This window comes from Micromonas pusilla (genome assembly GCF_000151265.4).
Source record: "Micromonas pusilla CCMP1545 genomic scaffold MICPUCscaffold_8, whole genome shotgun sequence".
Lineage (NCBI taxonomy): Eukaryota > Viridiplantae > Chlorophyta > Mamiellophyceae > Mamiellales > Mamiellaceae > Micromonas > Micromonas pusilla.
In genome coordinates this window covers 451557-473863 of record NW_003315889.1, presented here as the reverse complement: position 1 = coordinate 473863, position 22307 = coordinate 451557, and the positions used below count along the sequence as shown (strand labels likewise).

Here is a 22307-nt window from a genome sequence, read left to right as displayed (position 1 = left end):
CTTCGCGATCGCGTGCGCGAGCGCGTTGATCGCGTCGACGCGGTCCTTGTACCTCGCCGCGGTCTTCGCGCTCGGGTCGCCCTTCATGAGGCCGTCCACGCCCTTCTTGAGCTGGTCGAAGATGGCGTCGCATCGCAGCGGCGCGCCGCCGCCCCGTCCGCGGCGCGCCGCTGCGATGCGACGCCATCTTCGACCAGCTCAAGAAGGGCGTGGACGGCCTCATGAAGGGCGACCCGAGCGCGAAGACCGCGGCGAGGTACAAGGACCGCGTCGACGCGATCAACGCGCTCGCGCCCGCGATCGCGAAGCTGTCGGACGACGAGCTGCGCGCGAAGACGACGGAGCTTCAGGGCAAGGTGCGCGCGGGCGCGGACTTGGACTCCCTCCTCGTCGAGGCGTTCGCCGTCGTCCGCGAGGCGAGCGACCGCGTCCTCGGGCTTCGCCCGTTCGACGTCCAGCTCATCGGCGGGATGATCCTTCACGAAGGGCAGATCGCGGAGATGCGAACGGGCGAGGGTAAGACCCTCGTGTCCGCGCTGCCCGCGTACCTCAACGCCCTCGGCGGGAAGGGCGTGCACGTCGTCACCGTGAACGATTACCTCGCGCGACGCGATTGCGAGTGGATCGGTCAGGTGCACAAGTTCCTCGGGCTCACGTGCGGGCTCATCCAGGCTGGGATGGCGGAGGAGGAGCGGCGCGAGGGGTACAGCTCGGACGTGACGTACGTCACGAACTCCGAGCTCGGTTTCGATTACCTCAGAGACAACCTCGCGCAGTCCCCGGCGGAGCTCGTGTTGAGAGATTTCAACTTTTGCGTCATCGACGAGGTGGACTCCATCCTCATCGACGAAGCGCGCACGCCGCTCATCATCTCCGGCATCGCGGACAAGCCGTCCGAGCGGTACATCCAGTCCGCGAAGATCGCGGACGCGTTCGAGAAGGACTACCACTACAAAGTCGACGAGAAGCAGAAGAGCATCCTTCTCACGGAGGAGGGCTACGAAGCCGCGGAGGATCTCCTTCAGGTGGACGACCTGTACGACCCGCGGACGCAGTGGGCGCTGTACATCATCAACGCCCTGAAAGCGAAAGAGCTGCAGCTGAAGGACGTCAACTACATCATCAAGAGCAACGAGGTCATCATCGTGGACGAGTTCACCGGCCGCACGATGGTCGGCCGACGCTGGAGCGACGGCTTACACCAAGCCGTGGAAGCGAAAGAGGGGCTCCCGATTCAGAACGAGACGGTCACGATCGCGTCCGTGACGTACCAGGCGTTCTTCCGCACGTTCCCGAAGCTCGGCGGGATGACCGGCACCGCGGAGACGGAGCTCACGGAGTTTAACAACATCTACGACCTCTCCGTGCAAGTCGTCCCGACGAACAGATCCGTCGCGCGAGAGGACAGCCAAGACGTCGTCTTCCGGAACGAACCCGGGAAGTGGAACGCGGTGCGGAGAGAGATCGCGCGTATGCACAAGAAAGGCCGACCCGTGCTCGTGGGCACGACGTCCGTGGAGAGGTCCGAGGAGATCGGCCGCCTCCTCGACGAGGACGGCATCGGATACGAGCTCTTGAACGCCAAGCCGGAGAACGTCGAACGCGAGGCGGAAATCGTCGCGCAGAGCGGCAGGAAGGGCGCCGTCACGATCGCGACGAACATGGCCGGACGCGGCACGGACATCCTCCTCGGTGGGAACGCAGAGTTCATGGCGCGTCTGAAGATCCGCGAGGCGCTCCTCCCGAAGATTGTCGAGCCCGAGGAAGGGGACATCGCGTTCGAGAAGAAGTCTCTCGGCGGCGCCAACGCCGACAAGTGGAAGGTGAAGGACGGCTTGTACCCGTGCGACTTATCCCCGGCCACGGAGGCGCTGCTCAAGTCCGCGGTGGACACCGCGGTCGACGCCTGGGGCGCGCGGTCCATTGGCGCGTTCGACGCGGAGGATAAGCTCTCTTTCGCGTGCGAGAAGGCGCCGACGGAGGAGCCCGGGACGCTCGCGATTCGCGAGGCGTTCAACGAGATCGAAAAAGAGTTCAAGGCGGTGACGAGCGCGGAGAAGGTGGAGGTCGTCGGCCTCGGCGGCCTCCACGTCGTCGGCACGGAGCGTCACGAGTCGAGACGCGTGGATAACCAGCTCCGCGGGCGCGCGGGGCGCCAGGGTGACCCGGGAAGCACGCGGTACTTCCTCTCCCTGGAGGATAATCTGTTTCGCATCTTCGGCGGCGAAAAGATCCAGAGCCTGATGTCCGCGTTTCAAATCGACGACATGCCGATCGAGTCCGGGATGCTGACGTCGTCCCTGGACACCGCGCAGAAGAAGGTCGAGACGTACTTTTACGACATCCGCAAGCAGCTGTTCGACTACGACGCGGTGTTGAACTCGCAGCGCGAGAAGATTTACTTCGAACGCAGACGCGCGCTGAGCGCCAAGCCCGAGGACCTGCAACAGCAGATGCTCGAGTACGCGGAGCTCACCGTGGACGACATCGTCAACGCGAACCTCGATCCGTCCGTGGCTCCCTCGGAGTGGCCTCTGAAGGGTCTCGCGGAGAAGATGGCGCAGTACTGCTACTTCATGGCGGACATCGACGAGGCGGACTTGCGAGCCAAGGCGGACGAGGGAGGGATCGACGGCGTGCGAGACTACCTCGTCAAACGCGGGAAGGACGCGTACGTCACGAAACGCCAAGAAGTCGAAGCCGCGCAACCCGGTCTGATGGGCGAAGCGGAGAGGTTCTTCGTGTTGTCGCAGACGGATAACTTGTGGAAGGAGCACCTCCAGGCGATCAAGTTCGTGCAGCAGGCGGTGGGACTCCGCGGGTACGCGCAGAAGGACCCGCTCATCGAGTACAAGCTCGAGGGATACAACCTCTTCGTCGAGATGATGGCGCAGATTCGAAGGAACGTCATCTACAGCGTGTATCAGTTCCAGCCGAAGAGAGTGAAGGAAAACCCGGCGGAGGCGCAGGTGGAGCCGCCGCAAGGGTCGAGCGCGGACGCGGGCGCGGCGGAGGGGGAGTTCCCGGAGGTTGGCGACGGGCAGCCCGTGGAGGCGGAGGTGGTCACCGCGAGCGCGGGGAAGGGCTCGCGGAAGAAGAAATAATTTCTTTTGTCTTGGTTGAATCCGAACAGCACGTACGCACACGCTCTCGGACCGCTCGAGAGCCACTCGAGGGCTACCACTCACTTTCCTCGTTCGATCCAATCGTTCGATCCAATGGGGGGGGGGGGTGCTCGTCACACCTCCACGCGCGTGCCGCACGCGATATCGCGCTCATGAAAAACATCTTCTCGTTCGTCCTCGTCCTCGTCCTCGCGCTCGCGCTCGTCGCGTCCACCGCTGTCGCGGAGGACGTCCCGTCCTTGACCGGGTCGATGATCATGACCGCGCTCGAAGAGGTGAGCGCGGGCGTGCGAGAGGACGTCACGGAGATCATGGACGAGCTCGGCATGGACGCGGAGACGACGCACTTTCAGAGGTTTGCGTCGCGCGAGACCGGTGACGTCATGAAGAAGAGCTTCGCGATGATCCAGTGCGTCTCCGTCCCTCGCCATGGCATCCACCGGTATCTGCTGTGCGCTTCTCCGCGCGCTTCGAGCCGGGTCTTGTCGCGCGTTCCAAGGTTTCCACTGACGCTTTTCGCTTCTTTTTTTCTCACTCGAGGTTCCCGACGGAGTCGAACGACTTCACGCTGGATTTCATCAAAGTCGCGAACGACCTCGACGCGGACGAACGCCACATCTTCCTCGTCTGCGGGCACGCGAAGCCGGAGAACTGCGTCGGCGACGACCCCCACCCCGGCGCGCCGGGCGATCACCCGTGCGGCGAAGCCGACGCGGCCCCGGAGGCGGCGGAGAAAACCGGCGCTTTCTGCGAGCTCCTCTCCGCGAACACGACCACCGGGCGCGAGGGCGAAGTCCTCCTCTACGGCGCGGAGCCGATCGAGTACCTGAAGACGACGCACGAGGAGATGAAGGCAAAGGGCGAGACGATGAGCGTGCCGACGATCCACCTCGAGATCTTGGACGCGGACGAGGTCGAGAAGATGATGGAGGAGGCGGAGGAGACCGAGCCGACGGACGAGGACGCCGCCGGCGCGCCCGCGCCCGCGCCGGAGCCCGCCAACCGCCGCCGCCGCCTGCTCCGCATCGGCGGCGGCGGCATCGGCGGCGGTCGCATCGGCGGCGGTCGCATCGGCGGCGGCATCGGCGGCCCCGGCCTCGGCCGCGGAGGCGCACTCGGCGGCCGCGGGTTCGGACGCGGCGGCATGGGCGTGAACCAGGTCATACGAGGCTGCACGTTCGCGGGCAGCCGCTGCGGCGGCGCGGGGACGTACTTCAACGTCCCGAAGGTGCGTTCTATACACTGGTTCCCATACGACCGCGGCGGCGTGGTGAACGCCGATCCTTAAGGACTTTTCCCGGCGTGTCTCTCCGCCCACCCCTCGCTTTCAATCCCGACACACCTCGACGCCTTTCAACTCCAACTGACGCCTTTCAACTCCACCCCGTACTTCAACGTCCCGAAGCTCGCGGCTGGGCGACGCAAGCTGCTCGAGTCCGCGCACCGCGAGTAGGCGCGAAAGATCCGAGAACCGCGCGCGATGCGCGCTTGAATGATGAAGACACCGACTCCGTCGCGTTCGTTTAAAAATAGTCTGAGCAGCGCGCGCTCGCGGCCTCTCATCAGTCAGTCGCACTTCCGCGTCCCGCCGCCGCCGTCCGCGGCGCCGAGAATTTCCTTCAACGCCCGCAACGCCGCCGCCGCCGCCTCGCGGTCCTTCTCCAGCTCCGGATTGAACCCCTCTCGCGCGCTCGCGCTTCTCTCCTCGAGTCGCTTCGCTGCCTCCCCGTCAGTATCACCCCCGCCGCCGCCGCCGCCGTCCGCCATCGCCGCCGCCGCAGCCGCGACGATCGCCCCCGCCTCCACCGCCGCGTCGGCGTCGGATTCGTCGTCGGATTCGTCGTCGGACGCGTCGTCGTCGTCGCTCCCGGACGTCTTCCTCGCGCGTCCGCCGATCGCGCCCTCGACGTCCCTCGCGCGGCTCGCCGCCGCGAGCGCGCTCGCGAGCGCCGTCTGCGCCGCCCTCAGCGCGGCGTCGAACGCGCCGCCTTTCCGCCATAACCCGTCGCCGCCGCCGCGCGATTTCGCCGCGCGTTGCGTCGCGCGTAACACCCTGAGCGCCGCCACCGCCGTCGCCGGCGTCGCCGCGTCCAGCGCCCTCGCCATCCTCCCCGCGGCGACGCGCTCCGCGTCCGTCGCGCTCGCGCCCGGCGCGGGGAGCACGAGCTCCCAGAGCGCGCCGTGCGCGGCGAGCGCGCCGCCGTCGAGGAACGCGTCGTCGGTTTCCACCGCCGCGCGCGCGCCGGGGACGGCGACGATCCATCTCGCCGCCTCCGGCGCCGCCGCCGCGGCGAGAAGCAGCAGCCGCCGCAGCGCCTCCGCGTGGGGCGACGACGCGACCCCGCTCGCGACGAAGCACGCGCACGCGGCTCGCAGCGCGCCGGTCTCGAGGAGAGACTCGCCGACGCGAGCGTTCCCGCCCGCGTGCGAGACGTAGAACGCGACGACGACGGCGCACGCGGCGGAATTCATTCGCCACCGGGGGTCCTTCGCCGTCGCCGCCGCCGCCGCGACCCTCGCGTCGTCGTTCGCCTTCCGCACGGTGACCGCCTCCGCGATGGACTCGAACGTCTCCGCGACGACGCCGAGATGCGCGTGGACGTGCGACCACAGCGCGCGCCCGGGGCTGCTAAAGCCCACCTCGTGCGGCGACGCGCCGCGCGTTTTGACGGCGGCGGCGGCGGCGGCGGCTGCCCCGAGACCGACGCCGCCGAGACTCGCGCACGCGGTCGACAGGAGGTCCAACGCCGCGTCCACGTCCTCCGCGCCGCCCGGGGAGCTCGCGTCGTCGTCCGACCTCGACCTCGACCACGACCTCGCCGCCACCGCCTCTCCGCGCCGTCGCGATCGGAACCCGAGCGCGGCGAGGACGCGAGGGAGCGCGTCTCTCGTCTCTCGATCCCTCTCCCCGGGGGGGCCGCGCGTCGCCCAGCGGTCTCGAAGCGTCCTCAGCGGGAGCAGGCGACACGCGCATCGGCGGGGACGCGCGGACGCGCGCGCGAGCGTCTCGATCAGCTCCACGCACGCCGTCGTCGTCGTGGGATCGTCCCAGACGGACGACGCGGAGGAGGAGGAGGTCGAAACGGCCGTGAACCGTGCGTTTTCACCGCCGTCGGAGAAGCACGCGGATGACGTCCGAGAGAGGAGGTCCAGGAGCTTCGCGTCGACGCGGTCGCCGGGAGTCATCGCCGCGTCGGCGTCCGGCGGCGTCGGCGCGCGCGCGGACGGCGCGGTCGACGGGTCGCGCTCCAGGGGTTCCCACTCCTCGGAGTCGGACCCCGGGTCGAGATCGGCGTCGTCGTTCGGCGGCGCGGCGGCGGGCGCCGCCGCCGTCGCCGCGTCGTCGTCGGCGTCGTCGGCGTCGTCGGCGGCGTCGTCGTTCGTCGTCTCCGCGACCGGGTCGAGCTCGCGGACGTAGCCCCCCAGCAGCGCGTCCGCGTCGGCGTCCTCCATCCTCGCGACGCGGAGCGGGAGGTGGATCAACAGCGCCGCGCACAGGCGCTGGTACGCCGCGCGGACGTCCGTCGCCGCGGCGTCGTCGGCGGCGTCGCGGTCGCGGTCGCGGTCGCGGTCGCGGTCGCGCGCTTTTTCCTCGTCGCCGCGCGCGTCGTCGTCGCCCTCCGCGGCGGCGGCGGCGGTCGCGGACTCGATCGTCGGCGCGCCCGACGACCCCCCCGGCGCGGGTCTCGACGCGCCCTCGATCGCGGCGGACACGAGCCGCGACGTCACCGCCGCGCGGACGCCGCCGCGACGATCGCCGCCGCCGCCCACCTCCCCATCCTCCGACAGGAGCTCCGCGGTCAGCGCGTCCAGCTCCTCGGCGCGCATCAGCGGGAAGTCGTACTGCAGCTTCGCGCGCGCTTGACGCGCGAGCTCCGCGCGATCGAGCGGCGCCGCGGTCGCGACGTCGTCGAGGTTCGCCGCCTCCAGCGTCGCGATGAGTCTCTTCGCGAGGTCGAGACGGATCGCCTCTCGGACCGCGAACTCGGGCGCGGGGTCGCCGTTCGCCATCTTCATCGGCGTCGGCGCGCTCCCCCCGGAGGACATGACGCGCCGGCGATGGACGGGGCGACGACGACGACGACGACGACGACGACGCGCGTCGCGTCGCGTCGGTCGCGCGGGGAGGGAGGGCGCGGTCTGGAGCGCGCGTCGCCGGCCAGATCCGTTCGGTCGGCGCGGCGGACGAATGACGATGAGAGTGCCCACAGCACGCCATGCGACGCGACGCGACGCCCGTCAGCACGTCAGCAAACAGAAGAAGACCACGATTTCTTCGGTCGTCGAAACCGCCCCTTCCGCGCGCGGCGTCCGCACTCTCGCGCGACCGCCGCACGGCCTCGACCTCGGTCGCGCTCTCGCGGCGGCGAGGACAGGAGCGCACACCGCGCGCGCGCGACGCACGCGCGTCGGACGCGGACGAACCCGCCGGGTCGCGTCGAATCGAAAACGTCCCGTCCGACGACGAGGGGAAAGCGAGCGCGAGCGGGAAGGCGAACGAAGCGAGAGAGATGCCGCGATCGATCGACCCCGACGACGGCTCGATGTTCGGGTACTTCCGCGCGAATCCGGACCGCGCGCTGCGACGCGAGGTCTTAAAGTGGGTCCAGGGCCTGGACTTGTCGCACAGCGTGCGCGACGTGCGACGGTGCGTCGCGCGTCCCTTCTCGCGGTCGTCGTCGAGAATCGATTAATCCCGAAAAGGCTCGCGCGTCGTTCGTGGCACGAAGCGAGATTGACCGCCGCGCCGCGCCGCGACCCGGCGGTCGACCCCCGACCCCCGCGACCCCCTCCAACCCCCCATCCCCTCCACCCGCACCCGGACACGCCGCAGGGACATCGCGAACGGGTACGTCGTCGCGGAGATCTGCTCGCGGTACTTCCCCTCCGAGCTCGCGCTGCACTCGTTCGAGACCGGGTCGTCCACCGCGTTCCGGAAGCACAACTGGGCGATGCTGACCAAGTTTTTCCTTCGCGTCATGCCCCGGGCGGCGCTGAACCCGAAACTCGTGGACGGCGTCATCAAAGAGTACCACGGCTGCGCGATCGACATGATGGAGAACCTCTACACCGTGTTCACGCTGAAAGAGCTCACCCCGCAGGCTGCGTTCATGGACCCCGCGAGCTACGACCCGTCGATATCCAAGGCTGCGTACGCGCGAATCGCGCACGAGATGAAAACCAAAGACGACGGCAGCGCCGCGCACGAGGTGTTCGGTTCGCACGACCTGCGCAACCGCCAGACGAACCCGTACGGGCACACGCCGGATCACCTGAACATGGAAACCGACGCGAGCGGGTGCGCGCCGTCGCGCCGGGGGAAGCTCGTCGCGGGGGGCCAAGGCCACATGCGACTGGACGACGAAGGCAATCCGGACGTGATGCCCGACGACGCGTCTCTCGCGGGGAGGCGGAGGGAGGCGCCGGTGGTCGTGTTCAACGAGCAGAGCATGGGGAACAGCGTGAAGTTCGGGAGCGTCGAGAGAGAGGGCGAGATCGAGTCCGCGATGGAGGTGAGGCAGAGGATCGCGCGGGCGTCGGGGGGGACGCACTACGGCATGGACGACGAGTTTGGATTCTACTGACGCGCAACGGCGGCGGCGCGAAAGCCGCGCGCGCGTCCGAACGAATGTGTGTATATCTATCGCTACACGTCTACGCTATTCCGCTACCGCGTTGTCCGCTACCGCGCGCGTCACATCACGACGCACGCGCCGCTCTCGTTCTTCTGTTTCGTCGACTCGCGGGGTTTGATGGGAACGCCACCGCGCGTCGGTATCGGTTTATGTCCCTCGTACGCGCCTTTTCGCCACAGCGACTTTTTCGGGCCGTCGCGGTTTTGCATCCTCGCGACGATGGCTCGTATCTGCGCCTCGTTCCGCTTCGGCGGGCTCTTCTGCGGCGTCATCTTCGAAGATTTCTTCTTCTTCGACGCGGCCTGTTGTTCTCTCTTGTTCTCCTTCTCCCCGCTCGGCGCGCGCGGCGGCGCCCGCTCCGGCGTCCGCGGCTTCGCCGGCGCCGGCGCCTCCGCCGCCTCCTCCTCCTTCACCTCCTCCTCCTCCTCCTCCGACGAGACGTCCCCGCCTCGCTCCTCCCACACGTCCTTCCACTTCTCCGCGCTCTTCGTCAAGTTCACGATCTCGACGTTCAACTCCTCGATGCGCGCCGTGAGCGCCTCCACCGCGGGGCACCCTCCCGGCGCTCTGAGTTTCTTCAGCTGCTTCGCGCGCGCGTCGGCGTCGTCCACGAGATCCATGACGTCCTCCTCGTGCTTCTTCGCGCCGTGGTCTCTCGCGTCCGCCAGCTCCGCGCGCAAGCTCTGCAGGTGCCACGCGAGCTCTCTCTCTTGGTACTCGTACGCGAGCTGCTTGTTCGCGACGCGTTTCTCGCACTGCTTGAGCTCGGCCTCGCGACGCGCGAGCGCGGCGCGCGCCGCGCGGTACTCGCGCTCCGCCGTCTTCGCGTACGTCACGGGATTCAGTCGCTGCAGCTTCGCGTTCGCCTTCATCGCGGTCGCGGACTTCTTGAACGCGTTCGGTTTCGGCGGCGGCGGCGGCGGCGGCGGGGGATCCTCGTCCTCCGCTATCGCCGGCGGTGGCTTCTTCGCCTTGCGCGGGCTGAACAACCCCATGGCCGGGGTCGCTCGCGCGCGCGCAAGTGCGGGGACCGCGGCCTCGAAATCTCGTGGTCCTTTCGTGACGCGAGCTCGGCCGTTTCAGCAGTCGTGCAACTCGTCTCTTCTTCTGGGAATTCTGTTTTCGCGATGAGAGACGGCGTCGCCGCGCGTCGCCGCGCGGACGTGTACCTTACCAACGATCGCATTAAAAAAACTAACTTGTCCCATGCTTGCATTCACCACCGCTAACGTATCACTTGACCTCCACGGTCATCTCCACGGTCGCCTCGCTCTCCGCGCTTTTGTCCACCTTCCTCGGGCGCCGCGCGCGCCGCGGCTTCGTCGTCGCCGCGGCTTTCCCGCCGCCGCCGCCGCCGCCGCCGTCGGACGCGAGGTCAATCATCGGCGACGGCGTCGTCGCGGGGTTTCTCCTTCGCGCGATGCGCCCGCCGCCGGCTTTCGCGTCCGCGGCGACGAGAGCCGCGGAGAGCGCGTTCGCGAGCTCCTCCGCGCCCTTCGCGCCTTGCGCCTCGGTGTACCTCTCGACGTCCTCCTTGTCGAGGTACCGCACGAATCGCGCCGCTCGCGACGGCTGCTTGAGCTTCTCCAGCGCGCGGCGTTCGTACGTGCGTATGGTCTCGTGCGAAACACCGAGCAGGGTGCCGAGCGCGGTCCTCGAAGGCCCCTCCGAGGTTTTCTTCGCCTCTTTCATCGTCTTCTCCACCTCCTCCGCGGTCGCTTTGAGCCACCCCTCGCCGCCGTCGCCGTGATGATTCGCCGTGGACGACGCCGCCGCCGCGAGACCGAACCGGTGCCGGAGCACGAACGCCTCGCGCGGGAGCAGCGTCGCGAACGCTTCCTCGAGATCTCTGCGGAGCAAGTCCGCCTCCATGTCCGCCTCCGCAGCCTCGTGCGGGGATAACATCCCGTCCTTGCCGTCCTTGCTTCCCAACGCGAAGACGATGCCGTCCATCATTCCCTCCGCGCCGCCGTCGCCGTCGTCGGAGGAGCGGCCGCCGCCGCCGACGTCGAGGGATAACGTGCTCCGGGCCCAGTCGTTGATCTCCTGGACGCGCGATACGGGGACGCCGAGCGTTCGCGACATCTCTTCGTCCGTGGGCGCGCGGCCGTGCTTCTGCGTGAGCTCCCTGGTCGCTTTCTTCGCGCGTTGCATGATCTCGTGCATGTGAATCGGCAACCGAATCGTCCGCCCGTTGTTTTGAATCGCGTTCACGACGTACTTCCTCGTCCAGTTGTACGCGTACGTGCTGAACTTGTACCCGCGCGAGGGATCGAACTTATCCGCAGCCTGCGCGAGCCCCGCGCAGCCTTCTTGCGCCAAGTCGGACACGGAGAGTAACCCGCGGTCGGCGTGGTTTAACTTTTCGAACACGTCGCGGGCGATGCTGTACGCGAGACCGACGTTCTTCACGACGAGCTGCCGCCGCGCGTTCTGCCCGGCGTCGATCGCGGTCTTCAGCGCGTTCGCGCCGGTATACCCTAGCGCGGCGGCGAGCGCGCGTCGGAACGCGGGCGCGTTCTTATCGCGGCCCGGGGACGTCGACGTCGTCGCGCCGCCGCCGCCGCCGCCGCCGCCGGCAGCCTTCTTCGCTTTTCCGAAATCTTTCGAGAAGACGTCCGAGACGACGATCTCGCCTCTGTCCGCGGCGGCGGCGGCGGCTTTATCCCTCCTGAGCTCCTCCGCGATGGACGCCTCCACGAGCTCGTTCTCCATCGCCTCGATTCGAAGGAGCTGCTGGATCGCGCCGCCGAGCTCTTTCTCTTCGTCCGCGGTGAGCAGCTTCCCTCGCCCGCTCGCGTTCGCGTCCCCGACGCCGCCGGGTCCGGGTCCCTCCCCCCCCGCGGTCGTCGTTCGCGTCTTCTTCGCGCGGTCTCTTCGTTTATTCCTCGCGGTCGTCGCCTTCGACGGCGCGCCGTCGCCGCCGTCCGCGGACGCGCCGGGTCGTCGAGATCTCGGCGACGACGACGACGACGACGGCGTCTTCTTCTTGGGCGTCTTTCGCGCGCGCGCCGCGTTGCCGCGCGACGCCGCCTTCGCGTCGAGGTCGTCCTGGCTTCCGATCTTGCTCGAAGGGCGGGCTCCGTCGTCGTCCGCGCTGGAACGGACGCGCGTTCCGCGATCGTCGACGCCGCGCGGGGAGGTCGCGCGCGCGTCGCGCGCGGACGACGACGACGACGACGACGATGCGCGTCTCGCGGGCTCATCTCGCGCGAACGACGCGCGGCGCGTCTCGAGGGCGCGCGTCGGCGGCGCGACCCACGACACGGATCTCCGCGGCGCGATCGCGCCGGAAGCGACTCGATGCCATCGATTCGAGCTCGCGCGCGCGATGCCGGCGCACGGGGGGCACGCCGCGGCGAGCGAGCGCGTCGTCATCGCGCGCGCGCCCGTCCTCGGCACTGAATGAAGCCCCTCAGCTACTCTCGACTAGACGAACACCATGACGCGACGCGTCGCGCGCAATCTGATGCCGCGGCTCCGTTCGCGCGCCTTGGGTTTCTAACGACTCCCCGATGACCTGCCGAGGCGCTTTTCTCGCCGAGAAAACGCGTCTCGCGGGCCGTCGGCGCCTCGTGGTGTGCGCCGACGTCATTCTATCCTGTTCCGTCGTTCTCTTCTTTCCAGCGCGTCATCCGCTTCCGAACCGATGCGCGCCGCGTCCGTCCCCGCACACATCGTCCGCGCCATGGCCGCAGCGTGCTCGCACGCCGCGCGCGTTCGCGTCGCCGCGCCTCGTTCGCGAGGCGCCGCGCGCGCGACGACGTCCTCGCGCGCGTTCGCCCCCCGCGTCGCCCTCGCGCGCGCGTCGCGCGTCGTCCTCGCGCGCGCCGCGGAGGAGGACGTCGACGTCGACGACGAAAAGCGAGCGTCCGAGGACCCGGAGGGGAAGATATCGTCCGCGATGGCGGCGTTCGCGGACGCGGGGTTCCCGTCGGACGAGGACGACGCCATGGACCCGATCTCGCGCACGAAGGCGATGAACGGCGCGGTGGACGACCTCAACTCGCTCATGGACAGCGAGGTCGAGGTGCTGGGCGAGGCGTTCGACCTGCTCGAGAAGCTCGGGGTGAAGGGTCTCGCGAAGCCGCCGAGACGCGGCAAAGACGCGGATGAGGAGGAGGAGGAGAAGGAGGTCGAGGAAAAGTGACCCGCCCGCCGCCCGCGCGTCGCGTGTTCCGGTGATCGGTCGTCTCTCGATGTATAGAGTCGGTCGAGTTAAATACAAAGTGATACGTTCACGTCGCGTCCCCCCCGGATGGATCGATCCCGCGGCGACGGGCGGCGGCTCCCCCGCCAGCCCGCGGCGGAATCATCCGTCGTCGTTCGGCTCGTCAGTCGGCGGACTTCTTCACGATCACGGAGTGCACGTCCCGCGTCCGCTGCATCATGAAATCCTGCGTCTCGATGAAACCCTCCAACAAGAACGCCGCGAGCTCGAACCGGTTCGCGTCCAACAGCGTCAAGTCCTCCACGAGCTTATCGCTGAAGTGCGCGAATCGTCTCTGCGCCCTCGCGTACTGCTCCTCTCGATGCGGCGCCATCCCCGGGTCTTTGCTCTTCGTCCGCGCCTTGTCCAACTTTCTCTCGTACGCGTCCACGTCGAGCATGTACGCCCGACGCTTATCAACGCACGGCGCGTACGCCGGGAAGTCGTCCACGAGCTGCGACACCGGCGCGACGACCGCGCTGTCGAGCTGCTCGAGGCACAGCGGTTTGACGTCGTTTTCGAGCGCGTCCATCACCTCCGTCAGACGCGCGGCGCGATCGACCACCGCCTCTCGGCTCACCGGCCCCGTGCCCCCGGGAGATATCGGCCCGGGGTCCGGCAACGGCTCGTCCGGGTCCATCTCCGTGAGCTCCGCGATGTGCCCCGCCATCGTCCTCGCCGCGGCGTGCATCGCGTCGATCGCTTTGGCGTACGCCTGCGGAGTTGAAAGGCGTCAGTGGTGGAGTTGAAAGGCGTCGAGGTCGGGCGTTGAAAGCGAGGGACCCTGGGCGGAGAGAAATACACGCCGGGAAAAGTCCTCAAGGAACGGCGTTCACCACGCGGACGCGGTCGTATGGGGACCAGTGTGAGCATGGACGCGCCTTGCCGTCCTTTTGGATCAAGTTGAGGAGCGCCTCCTGACGCTGCACCCTGCCCCACAGCGTGTTGAAGTCCTCGTCGTCGCGCTTGCTCGTCCCGGTGTTCTTCTGCCACGCCCGTCGCTTCGCGGCGCGGAACTTGTACCCCGCGGACTTTTTGATCTTGTGCGGGTCGCCCTGCTCCACGCGGCCGTTCACCGGGTCCACCGCGGGCTGTCCGAACATCTTGCTCTTCAGCACGCTCATGAAGGTGGGTTGCGTGTACCGCGGGTCTGGCGGCGGCGCTCTGAGCACCGCGGGCATCACCGCGGGCTCCTTCGCGCCCGCTTCCTCCTGAAGCTGCATCAGGAGGAGCTTCCCGCCCTGGACTTTGCGCTGCTGCTTCTTGCGGCGTTCCTGCATCTGTCGCGCCGCCGCGGCGGCGCCGCCCGTCGCGGACTTGAGCTTTCCGCCGAAGGACTGCGACTTGTTCGTCGCGAACGACGATCGCGCGTTGCTCGCGCGGACGTTCGCGACCTGGTTGCCCTCGTTCGGCATCGGCTCCGCGCCGCCGGGTCGCGGCGCTTCCGTCGGCGCTTCCGTCGTCGCGTTCGCTTTGCTCCGCTCGGCGAACGACATGGATCGTCTCGCCTCGCGCGCGGCGGGCGGAGGCGTGCGCGAGATCGCCGCGTCTTGCCACGCCGAGCCCGCGTTCGAGGTGGCCGTGGGGGAGGACGCCTCGTAGTTCGCCTGATCCCCCGGGGAGCTCGTGTCCACGGGCGAGAGCGCGGGTTTGGCCACTGCGAGAAGGACGGCGGGGGAGCGCGCGCGACGGTCGGGGACGTCAGGACGAATTCGAGGACGGCGTCGAGCGCGCGCCCCAGCCAATGCGGGACGAACCGCCGCGAGATCGGGGACGGGGATCGCGTCGCGGGGGACGCACCGTGCGCCATGTCGACTCTCACTGCGACGGACGCGGTGGAGTGCGATAGGGGGTGCGGTTTCGCGTGCGGCAGCGGGCGCGCGACTGAGATGTAGGCAGCGCTCGAGCGCGTCAACGACCCGCGACGACGGCGTTCTGTTTGTTCCCCCGCCCCGCCGCGTTCAACAAAAAATCGTCTGTTTGAACCGGAAAATAATCGGAGCGATCGGCACTCCTTCGCGCGCCCGTCGCGATGGGTTCCGCCGACCCGATCCCGCCGCTCCCGAACGACCTCGCCGCGCTCAAGGATGAAGGCAACGACTACTTCCGCGGCGGCGACTTCCTGAAAGCCGCGTCGGCGTACACCAAGGCCATCAAGGCGCGCGCCCGGCCTCCGCCCTCGCGTCATCTTTTCGTTTTTCTTCAGTTCTCTTCGCGCGCGCTTTTGGATCTCGATCGATCGCTCGTTCGCTCGCTCGCTCGACTGACGCCGCCTCGTCCCCTCGCTCGACGATTCGATCGACACAGACCGCGGGCAAGGACGCGACCGAGCGCGTCGAGCTCGCCCCGGTGTTCAGCAACCGAAGCGCGTCGTTCCTCAAGCTCAACAAGGCGCGTCCGCGGACCGAGGGTGCCCACGGTCAACTCTCTCTCTCTCGCCCGCTCGCGCGCGTGCCTTTTTTCTCACGCGCGCCGTCGTCCGTCCCTCTCTCCCTCCGCGCAGGTGAAGCAAGCGCTGTCGGACGCGGACGTGTGCGTGAAGCTCCGACCGGAGTGGGAAAAAGGCTACTTCCGGCGCGGGTGCGCGCTCGAGGCGAACGACGACGACGACGGCGCGATGGAGGCGTTCGAGCTCTCGCTGAAGCACACCCCGGGCGGGTCCAACCCCGAGATCGCGAAGAAGCTGAAGCACCTGAAGAAGAAGTCCAAGCCGTTCGTCTTCCCGAAAGCGAAGAACCTCGCCACCCCGGACGCGCCGGCGGACCCGAAAGCGAAGGCTGGCCCGACCGGCGACGCGAGGTGGCTTCTCACCGCGAAGTCGCCCTCGGAGCCGGTGAGCGCGCGCGTGGACGCGGTAAACGCCGTAGGCGCGTGGCTGTCGGCGCACCTCGAGAAGATTTTGAAACGGCCCGCCGGGGACGTCGCGTGGTTCTTCGAGGACCAAAAGGTGGAGGCGTTCTTGGACGCGGGGGTGTTCGACACGATGCTCGACGTGCTCACGCACACGGTGTGCGCGATCATCGCCGCGGAGAGCGGCGGGGGGGAGGACGCGAAGGCGGCGGCGGCGGCGGGCGCGGATCTCGCCGGCGCCGCCGCGGGGGTGCTACACAACCTCCTCCACCCCGCGCTCAGGGCGTGGAACACGCGCGCGCAGCACCAGACGTTGCTGTCGACGCTGTGCCAGGTCCTGCGGATGGTCGGGAGCCCGTTGAACGACCCGAAAGGGACGAAGATCAGCGCGAACGCGGAGACGAAGCAGTTTACGATGTTGGTCGCGAAGATTCTCGGAAACGCCGGCGCGCTCGGGGCGCTGTGCGGGCAGAACATGCTCTTCCGCGCGAGGCTTCAGATGATGCGCGCGATCGTGCAGAGAGAACGGAAGGACGGGAAGGAGGAGGAGCTCGCGACGAAGATGATCGAGTCCGCGCGCGCGTTTGTGATTCTCCGACGGTGCCGGTTTGGAAAGTCGTCGGACGCGGCGGCTGAGGACGGCGCGCGGACGCCGGCGCCGGCGTGGGAGCCCGTGCTCGACCGGCTCCTCACGGACGAGGGCGCGGACGAGATCAGGGACGAGATCGCGGCCGTGGTGGACCAGCACTCGCTGCTCGCGGGCGCGTTCAAGAAGTTCGGGTTCGAAGGGTCCGTCGGCGTCTAGCTAGAGAGGCCAGGCGCTTGTGCAAACACTCCATCAGATCTATTCGCTGTTCCGCCCGACTGATTTCTGTCCGTTCGCGCGCATCTTCCCCGACACAACGACCGACGCCGGAACGCCGAGATGCGGGCGCGCGGGCCGCTGCTCGCGGTCCTCGCGATCGCGCTGATGTCAGGCGCGGACGCGGTGGACGTCGCGCCCGCCCCCGCCGCCGCGACGGGCGCGGTGGCGACGCCGCCGACGCCGAAGCGCGGCGTCCATCGAAAGCTCGACCCGGGAAACGGACGCGGCGTCGCCGGACGGACCCCACCGCCGAAGTCCGCCCATCCCGCGCCGATCCGCGGCGCGGCGTCGACGCGATCGTCCGCCGCGGACGTCGCCGCGCCCGGCATGGTCCGCGGCGGCCACCGCCCGCTGCCGATCGTCCTCCCGTCCAAGGGCGAGAGCACGAAGCTCACGCCTCAGCGCGACGGGCTCGACATGCTTCGCTCGCTAGAAGGCCCGGTCGCGCCCGTCGTCGTCATCGGGCCGTACCGCAGCGGGAAGTCGTTCCTGCTGAACCAACTCCTCGGCGTGCCGTGCGGGGAAGGCTTCGGCGTCGGGCACACGCGGCAGACGGAGACGAAGGGCGTGTGGGTGTGGGGAGAGCCGAGGACGATGAAGTCTTCGACGCCGGGCGAGCCGGACGCGGCCGTCGTGTACGTGGACACGGAGGGCTTCGAAGCGACGGGGATGAGCGACGCGTACGACGATCGGATATTCGCGCTGAGCAGCATCATGGCGTCCGTGCTGGTGTATAATCTGCCGGAGACGGTCAAGGAGAGCGACATCGCGAAGCTGTCGTTCGCGGTGGAGCTGGCGGAGGAATTTTTCGCGCGCGCGGGCGGCGGCGGCGGCGGCGGCGGCGGCGTGGGCGGGGAAGGCGACGGCGACGACGACGACGAGACGACGCACTCGCAGCTGCGGACGTTCCTCCCGCACTCGCTCATGTGGTTGATCCAGAGAGACTTCCTCGAGGGCGGCGTGCGGGAGATGGTCGCGGACGCGCTGAAACCGGTCAACAACCCGTCGGGGGACAAGCACGTGGACGAGTTGAATCGCATACGGACGTCGCTCACCGCGCTCGCGAAGAACTCCACCGCGTTCGGGTTGAAACAGCCGCACTTACAGCGCACGAAGCTGTGCGACTTGAAAGACACGGAGCTGGACGCGACGTACGTGAAACAGCGCACGAAGCTGTCGAAGTTGGTGTTGGAGCACGCGAAGGCGAAGGACGGGCTGGGCGACCTCCTCGATCGCGGCGGGAACGGCGGCGTCGGCGCCGGCGGTGGGAAATACATGACCGGCCCCACCCTCGCCGCGCTCATCGAACGCAGCGTGAAAGCGCTGAACGAGGGCGACTTCCCGTCCGCGGGGAACGTCGTGGACTCGTTCAATCGCGACGCGCTGGAGCGGCACCTCGGGACGTACGCCGCCGCGTTGGAATCCGTCGCGTTGCCCGCGCGCGAGGAGGCGCTTCGGAGCGAACACGAGCGCGCGGCGTCCGCGGCGACGGCTGCGTTCAAGAAGGAGCGGTTCGGGCGCGGGAGGGTCACGACCGCGTCTCTCAAGACGCGCCTTCAGGAGATGTACGACGCGCGCGTCGAGAAGAACGCGTTCGCGTCCGGGAGGGAGTGCGAACAGAGCGCCGGCGCGTGCGAAGACGGACTCGTCGCGTTGCAGACGATGCGTCTGCCGTCGTTGCACAAGTTTGAGCACGAGGCGAGCGCGTGCAAGGCGATCTGGGATAAGAAATGCATCGGGCCATCGCGGGAGATTTACGCCGCGCGCTTAGAGCGCACGGCGAACCGCGAGCGCGCGGCGTTCATGCAGTCGTACAACGCGCGGCTGTTGAACGGGCTGCTGGTGGGGTCCATCGCCGGCATCGTGATTTTCCGGTTCTTGTTCAAGGTCGGGATACTCGAGCTCGCGTCATGGGCGCTGTTCGGGATGTTAGAGATCACGCCGAAGCTGTACATCACCCCGGGGGAGTCCATGTTCGACTCGCGCTGGTGGAACCTCGCCGCGGGGGCGTGGGAGGTGGCGGCGTATAACCCGTTCGTGGACATGACCATCTTAGGGCCGCTGCTCGGGGGGGGTTTGGTCGCTCTGTTGGTGTGGGTTCGCGTCCGCGCGTGCGTGCTCGCGGTGGCGCCGTACTGCCCGTGCCTCGGGTCGTGTTTCCGGTGCTGTCTGCGGAGACTGGGACGCAAAGGTCAGCGGGGAGCGGACAAGAGGAAAGTCGCGCGACACCGCGACTTGGACGTTTGACGACTTAACGACCGCCGCGACGACTCATCTAACTCTACTAGACTAACACGTCTTCTCTACCGCGCTCGCTCACGACGGCGGCGGTCGCGGCGGCGGCACCGGCGGCGCCACCCCCGGAGCGTGCATCCCCGGGATCCCGAACGACGGCGGCGGCCGCGGCGGCGCGACCACCCCGGGCGCTGCGGCGTCTTCGAGCTCTCTCGCGCGCTCCTCCTCGCTCCAGCGTTTCATCGCCACCTTCTGCCTGTGCTTCGCGTCCATGTCCCTCACGAGCGCGGCGAGGTTCGTGAGCTCGTCCGGTCCTAAGATCCCCTGCGATCGCGCGACGTGGTCGACAGAAGGAAGAAGATGTGAGAAGGACGACGCGATGAGAGAGAGAGAGATACTTAGAGAGAAGGGCGCTCGACGACGAGATTTGACGACGACGCGCGATCGATAGATCTGGGTCGACGCGCACCCGCAACAGCTCGACGAAGCGCTCGACCTTCGCCTTCCTCGCGTTCTCGCGCATGACGCGCTGCCACGGCTCGAGCAGCTCGTCATCGTCCGGGACGTCGTCCGCGTTGTGCCGGTCCCCGGCGTCCGCCATCGCGTGCCGCGCGTCTCGCTGGACTGCCGGCCCGCGCGCGATTTTCTCGTTGACGACTGGACGACCGCGACCGCAGCGCCAGCAGTCTGAAACCAAAAGGGGCACCAAAAAAAAAAAACAGAGCGAAGAGAATCACATTTCGCGACCGACGCCGGGAGCGCCCGCGCGCGACCCTCGCGGCGTCATGACCGTCGTCGAGTACGACGCGGTGCACGCGCCGGACTTGGAGTTCTTCCTCGCGGAAGGCCGACGGAAGCTCGCGGAGAAGTTCTTGGACACGAAGCTCGTCGCGTTTCGTTTCGAGGGCGAAATCGACCCGGATCCCACCCAGGCGCCCCTCACCGCGCATCACTCCCTGCGCGACGTCGTCACCGCGATGGAGGACGAGGTGTACTCGTTCCGCCCGGAACTCATCTTCCCCTTCTTGCGCGAGTGCCTCGCGCGGTTCCCCGCGCGCCTCCCGCGCGAGGACGCGCACACCGGACCTCTGCTCGACGACGACTACGGCCGTCGGATCCAACGCTCCATCGCGCTGCTCGTTGAGCACGTCGTGTCGGATAAACCGGACGAGCCGTTCGAGTGGTTAGACTCGTGGCTCGAGCGCGCGGGCGAGCAGGAGGCGTACGAGCTGTCGTTGCCGCCGCCGACCGTGGAGGAGGTGTTGGGTGGGAGGTCGATATGGGACATGGACGTCGGCGAGCTGAGCGAGTTCGCGCTGGAGGTGTTCATGACGTACGACGAGGACGGGAACGGCCGCCTGGACCGGCACGAGTTCAAGCGCGTGCTGGGGTCGACCGCGCTGGAGCTGACGAAGGGGGAGATCAGGGAGATCATGGCGGAGACGGACGCGGACGAGGACGGATACGTGGACTACGCGGAGTTCCTCCCGCTCATGATCGAGCTCATCGGCGCGTTGAAATCGGGGCCGAGGGCGCGACGAAACCGCGAAAAAGCCGAGGGCGCGGTGAAGGAGGACGTCTCGCTGCTGTTCGTGAAGGGCTTGGGGAAAGAAGAGCTGGACGAGATGCTCAGGGATATTTTCGCGGAGTGCGACACCGACGGCAGCGGCGCGTTAGACCCGACCGAGTTCGAGAGGGCGCTGAGGGACGCGAACGTCGGGCTGAACAATAAAGAGATAAACCTGCTGCTCTCCGAGGCGGACGCGAACCAGGACGGGTTGATCGAATACAGCGAGTTCGCGCCCGTGTGCTTCGACGTCCTCGTCGAGCGCGCGAAGAACAAGCAGCTCGAGAACGAAGCGCTGCAGAGCGTGGACGGGATAACGAAGATGCTAGTGGAGACGTTTCGCGCCGCGGATCCGGAGGGGAGCGGCCGGCTGCACTTCTCGGACGTCAAAGCGTGCCTGGCGTACGTGACGGAATCGCAGGAGGTGAACCTGTCGCGCTCGCAGCTCGTGTGCGTCGCCGCGGAGGCGGAGATATCCCCGTACGACGGCACGGTCAGGTACTTACTCTTCGCCACCGTCGCGGCGGAGATCATGCACTCGATGATCGACTTTGACGCTCAGCGAAGACGCGCGGAGGCGACGACCGCGCTCGCGCACGGCGCAGACGACCTCACTGGCGTCGGGCGTTTCAGAGCGCTGGATAAAGAGCAGATCGAGGCCGTCATGCTCGAGGCGTTCGCGGACGCGGACGTCGACGGCAGCGGCGCGCTCGATCGCATGGAGATGTACGCGATTTTACAGAGCGTCGGGGATAAAAAGTTTGGCTTGGGGGACAAGCACGTCGCGGGCATCATGGCCGCCGCGGACGAGGACGGGGACGGGTTCGTGGACTACAACGAGTTGACGAAGTTAATTTACGACACGTTGAAGGAGATGGAGCGCGAGGAGATTGTCCGCGACAAGGCGTTCAGGTACGAGGCGACGCGCATGAAAGACAAGGAGGATTTCCAAGAGGTGAGGGACGACACGACGCACATCCAACTCGCGTCTCAGAGCACGGACGATTACTCGCACTTGTACCGCCGAGACGAGAGCGGGATCTTGCGCAGGAAGTGAGGCGAGTCGTTCGTCGGAAGAGAATCGTAGCTGGGTATGAAATAGAACTCGAATACATCAGGGTTGCGCCGCCGTCGGCGTCGGCCCCCCCGCCGCTTATTACTTCAAAGCAGTCCACTCCACTAATCCAACCGGTCGTCCACGTCGCGCGTCTCGCGAGCGCGCGATCCGACGCTCGGCTCCTCAGTTGCCGATGTACCCCGCCGCGCCCGCGACGGCGAGGATGATGAACGGCACCATGATCCCGCCGATCGCGAACATCGCCATCGGGTCTTTCAGCGGGTTCTCGCCCTCCCTCTCGCCCTTCGAGAGCCACGCCTCCTTCTCGTTCTCGCGCAAGATCGCGGGCTTCTTCGGGTCCTCCGCGGCGCGGACGACGACCGCGGCGCGGCGACCGCGCGAAGAAGCGACGTTCGCGACGCGAGGGGACACGGTGGCGGCGACGCGCGCGCGCGCGGCGAGGTTCCTGCGCGCGGCGACGGAGGAAACGCGGTCGTCAGAGCGGATGTCGATAGAACGCGAGCGCGCGCGCGCGTGCTGACGTGGGCGGCATCGTGGCGGGGACGGATCGGATCCGCGCGCGGACCTCGTCGAGGGCGCGTTCGCGCGCGCGTTCGGCGCGACGATGGAGGCGGCGGCGATAGTGTAAGACATCGTGTGTGGTCTGCGCTTCGACGGTGGGACGTGAGATGCGCCTCCCGGAGTGCGACGGCCGCTTATCCTCTGCAGCGGCACATCTTGCAGTTTTTTTTTTCGCGCGAT

General features: G+C 67.8%; 13 protein-coding genes across 13 annotated transcripts in view; 7 read left to right on the top strand and 6 right to left on the bottom strand.

Annotated features, from left to right (window-relative positions):
• Positions 1-3144, top strand: part of MICPUCDRAFT_34584 (type II secretory pathway family protein) — a 3943-nt gene extending 799 nt beyond the window's left edge. Inside the window, exon 2 of the mRNA XM_003060606.1 lies at positions 357-3144. Coding sequence (XP_003060652.1) covers positions 357-3104 — 2748 coding nt within the window. The 3' untranslated portion in view covers positions 3105-3144. The remainder of the gene's footprint in view (positions 1-356) is intronic.
• Positions 3145-3277: 133 nt separating this feature from the next.
• On the top strand, positions 3278-4413 carry MICPUCDRAFT_60069 (uncharacterized protein; the record flags this gene model as incomplete). Its single annotated transcript, XM_003060605.1, has 2 exons — positions 3278-3576; positions 3666-4413. 2 exons carry the CDS (start codon positions 3278-3280, stop codon positions 4411-4413), a joined length of 1047 nt encoding a protein of 348 aa, XP_003060651.1.
• Positions 4414-4691: 278 nt separating this feature from the next.
• Positions 4692-7172, bottom strand: MICPUCDRAFT_40918 (uncharacterized protein; the record flags this gene model as incomplete). Its single annotated transcript, XM_003060307.1, has 1 exon — positions 4692-7172. The coding sequence occupies one exon, from the start codon at positions 7170-7172 to the stop codon at positions 4692-4694; it is 2481 nt and encodes an 826-aa protein (XP_003060353.1).
• A 464-nt stretch (positions 7173-7636) lies between these two features.
• MICPUCDRAFT_60067 (uncharacterized protein) lies at positions 7637-8710 on the top strand (the record flags this gene model as incomplete). The annotated part of the gene is made up of 2 exons (XM_003060604.1): positions 7637-7773; positions 7960-8710. The coding sequence occupies 2 exons, from the start codon at positions 7637-7639 to the stop codon at positions 8708-8710; spliced, it is 888 nt and encodes a 295-aa protein (XP_003060650.1).
• A 110-nt stretch (positions 8711-8820) lies between these two features.
• Positions 8821-9756, bottom strand: MICPUCDRAFT_60066 (uncharacterized protein; the record flags this gene model as incomplete). Its single annotated transcript, XM_003060306.1, has 1 exon — positions 8821-9756. One exon carries the CDS (start codon positions 9754-9756, stop codon positions 8821-8823), a length of 936 nt encoding a protein of 311 aa, XP_003060352.1.
• A 238-nt stretch (positions 9757-9994) lies between these two features.
• On the bottom strand, positions 9995-11554 carry MICPUCDRAFT_19393 (uncharacterized protein; the record flags this gene model as incomplete). The annotated part of the gene is made up of 3 exons (XM_003060305.1): positions 9995-10415; positions 10527-11215; positions 11387-11554. Coding segments are annotated over 3 exons (1278 nt in total), but the record flags the coding sequence as incomplete, so codon positions are not given.
• Positions 11555-12449: 895 nt separating this feature from the next.
• On the top strand, positions 12450-12911 carry MICPUCDRAFT_60064 (uncharacterized protein; the record flags this gene model as incomplete). Its single annotated transcript, XM_003060603.1, has 1 exon — positions 12450-12911. One exon carries the CDS (start codon positions 12450-12452, stop codon positions 12909-12911), a length of 462 nt encoding a protein of 153 aa, XP_003060649.1.
• A 47-nt stretch (positions 12912-12958) lies between these two features.
• MICPUCDRAFT_47883 (uncharacterized protein) lies at positions 12959-14834 on the bottom strand. Its single transcript, XM_003060304.1, has 3 exons — positions 14772-14834; positions 13799-14628; positions 12959-13686 (listed from the first exon to the last, which is right to left on the bottom strand). The coding sequence occupies exons 1-3, from the start codon at positions 14779-14781 to the stop codon at positions 13096-13098; spliced, it is 1431 nt and encodes a 476-aa protein (XP_003060350.1). The 5' UTR covers positions 14782-14834; the 3' UTR covers positions 12959-13095.
• A 169-nt stretch (positions 14835-15003) lies between these two features.
• On the top strand, positions 15004-16626 carry MICPUCDRAFT_60062 (tetratricopeptide repeat-containing protein; the record flags this gene model as incomplete). Its single annotated transcript, XM_003060602.1, has 1 exon — positions 15004-16626. One exon carries the CDS (start codon positions 15004-15006, stop codon positions 16624-16626), a length of 1623 nt encoding a protein of 540 aa, XP_003060648.1.
• Positions 16627-16746: 120 nt separating this feature from the next.
• Positions 16747-18933, top strand: MICPUCDRAFT_60061 (guanylate binding protein; the record flags this gene model as incomplete). The annotated part of the gene is made up of 1 exon (XM_003060601.1): positions 16747-18933. One exon carries the CDS (start codon positions 16747-16749, stop codon positions 18931-18933), a length of 2187 nt encoding a protein of 728 aa, XP_003060647.1.
• A 69-nt stretch (positions 18934-19002) lies between these two features.
• MICPUCDRAFT_60060 (uncharacterized protein) lies at positions 19003-19522 on the bottom strand (the record flags this gene model as incomplete). Its single annotated transcript, XM_003060303.1, has 2 exons — positions 19003-19245; positions 19391-19522. The coding sequence occupies 2 exons, from the start codon at positions 19520-19522 to the stop codon at positions 19003-19005; spliced, it is 375 nt and encodes a 124-aa protein (XP_003060349.1).
• A 151-nt stretch (positions 19523-19673) lies between these two features.
• On the top strand, positions 19674-21608 carry MICPUCDRAFT_60059 (radial spoke protein 7). Its single transcript, XM_003060600.1, has one exon. The coding sequence runs from the start codon at positions 19707-19709 to the stop codon at positions 21543-21545; it is 1839 nt and encodes a 612-aa protein (XP_003060646.1). The 5' UTR covers positions 19674-19706; the 3' UTR covers positions 21546-21608.
• MICPUCDRAFT_60058 (uncharacterized protein) lies at positions 21578-22239 on the bottom strand. The gene is made up of 2 exons (XM_003060302.1): positions 22132-22239; positions 21578-22011 (listed from the first exon to the last, which is right to left on the bottom strand). The coding sequence occupies exons 1-2, from the start codon at positions 22197-22199 to the stop codon at positions 21729-21731; spliced, it is 351 nt and encodes a 116-aa protein (XP_003060348.1). The 5' UTR covers positions 22200-22239; the 3' UTR covers positions 21578-21728.
• Between the last annotated feature and the right edge of the window lie 68 nt (positions 22240-22307).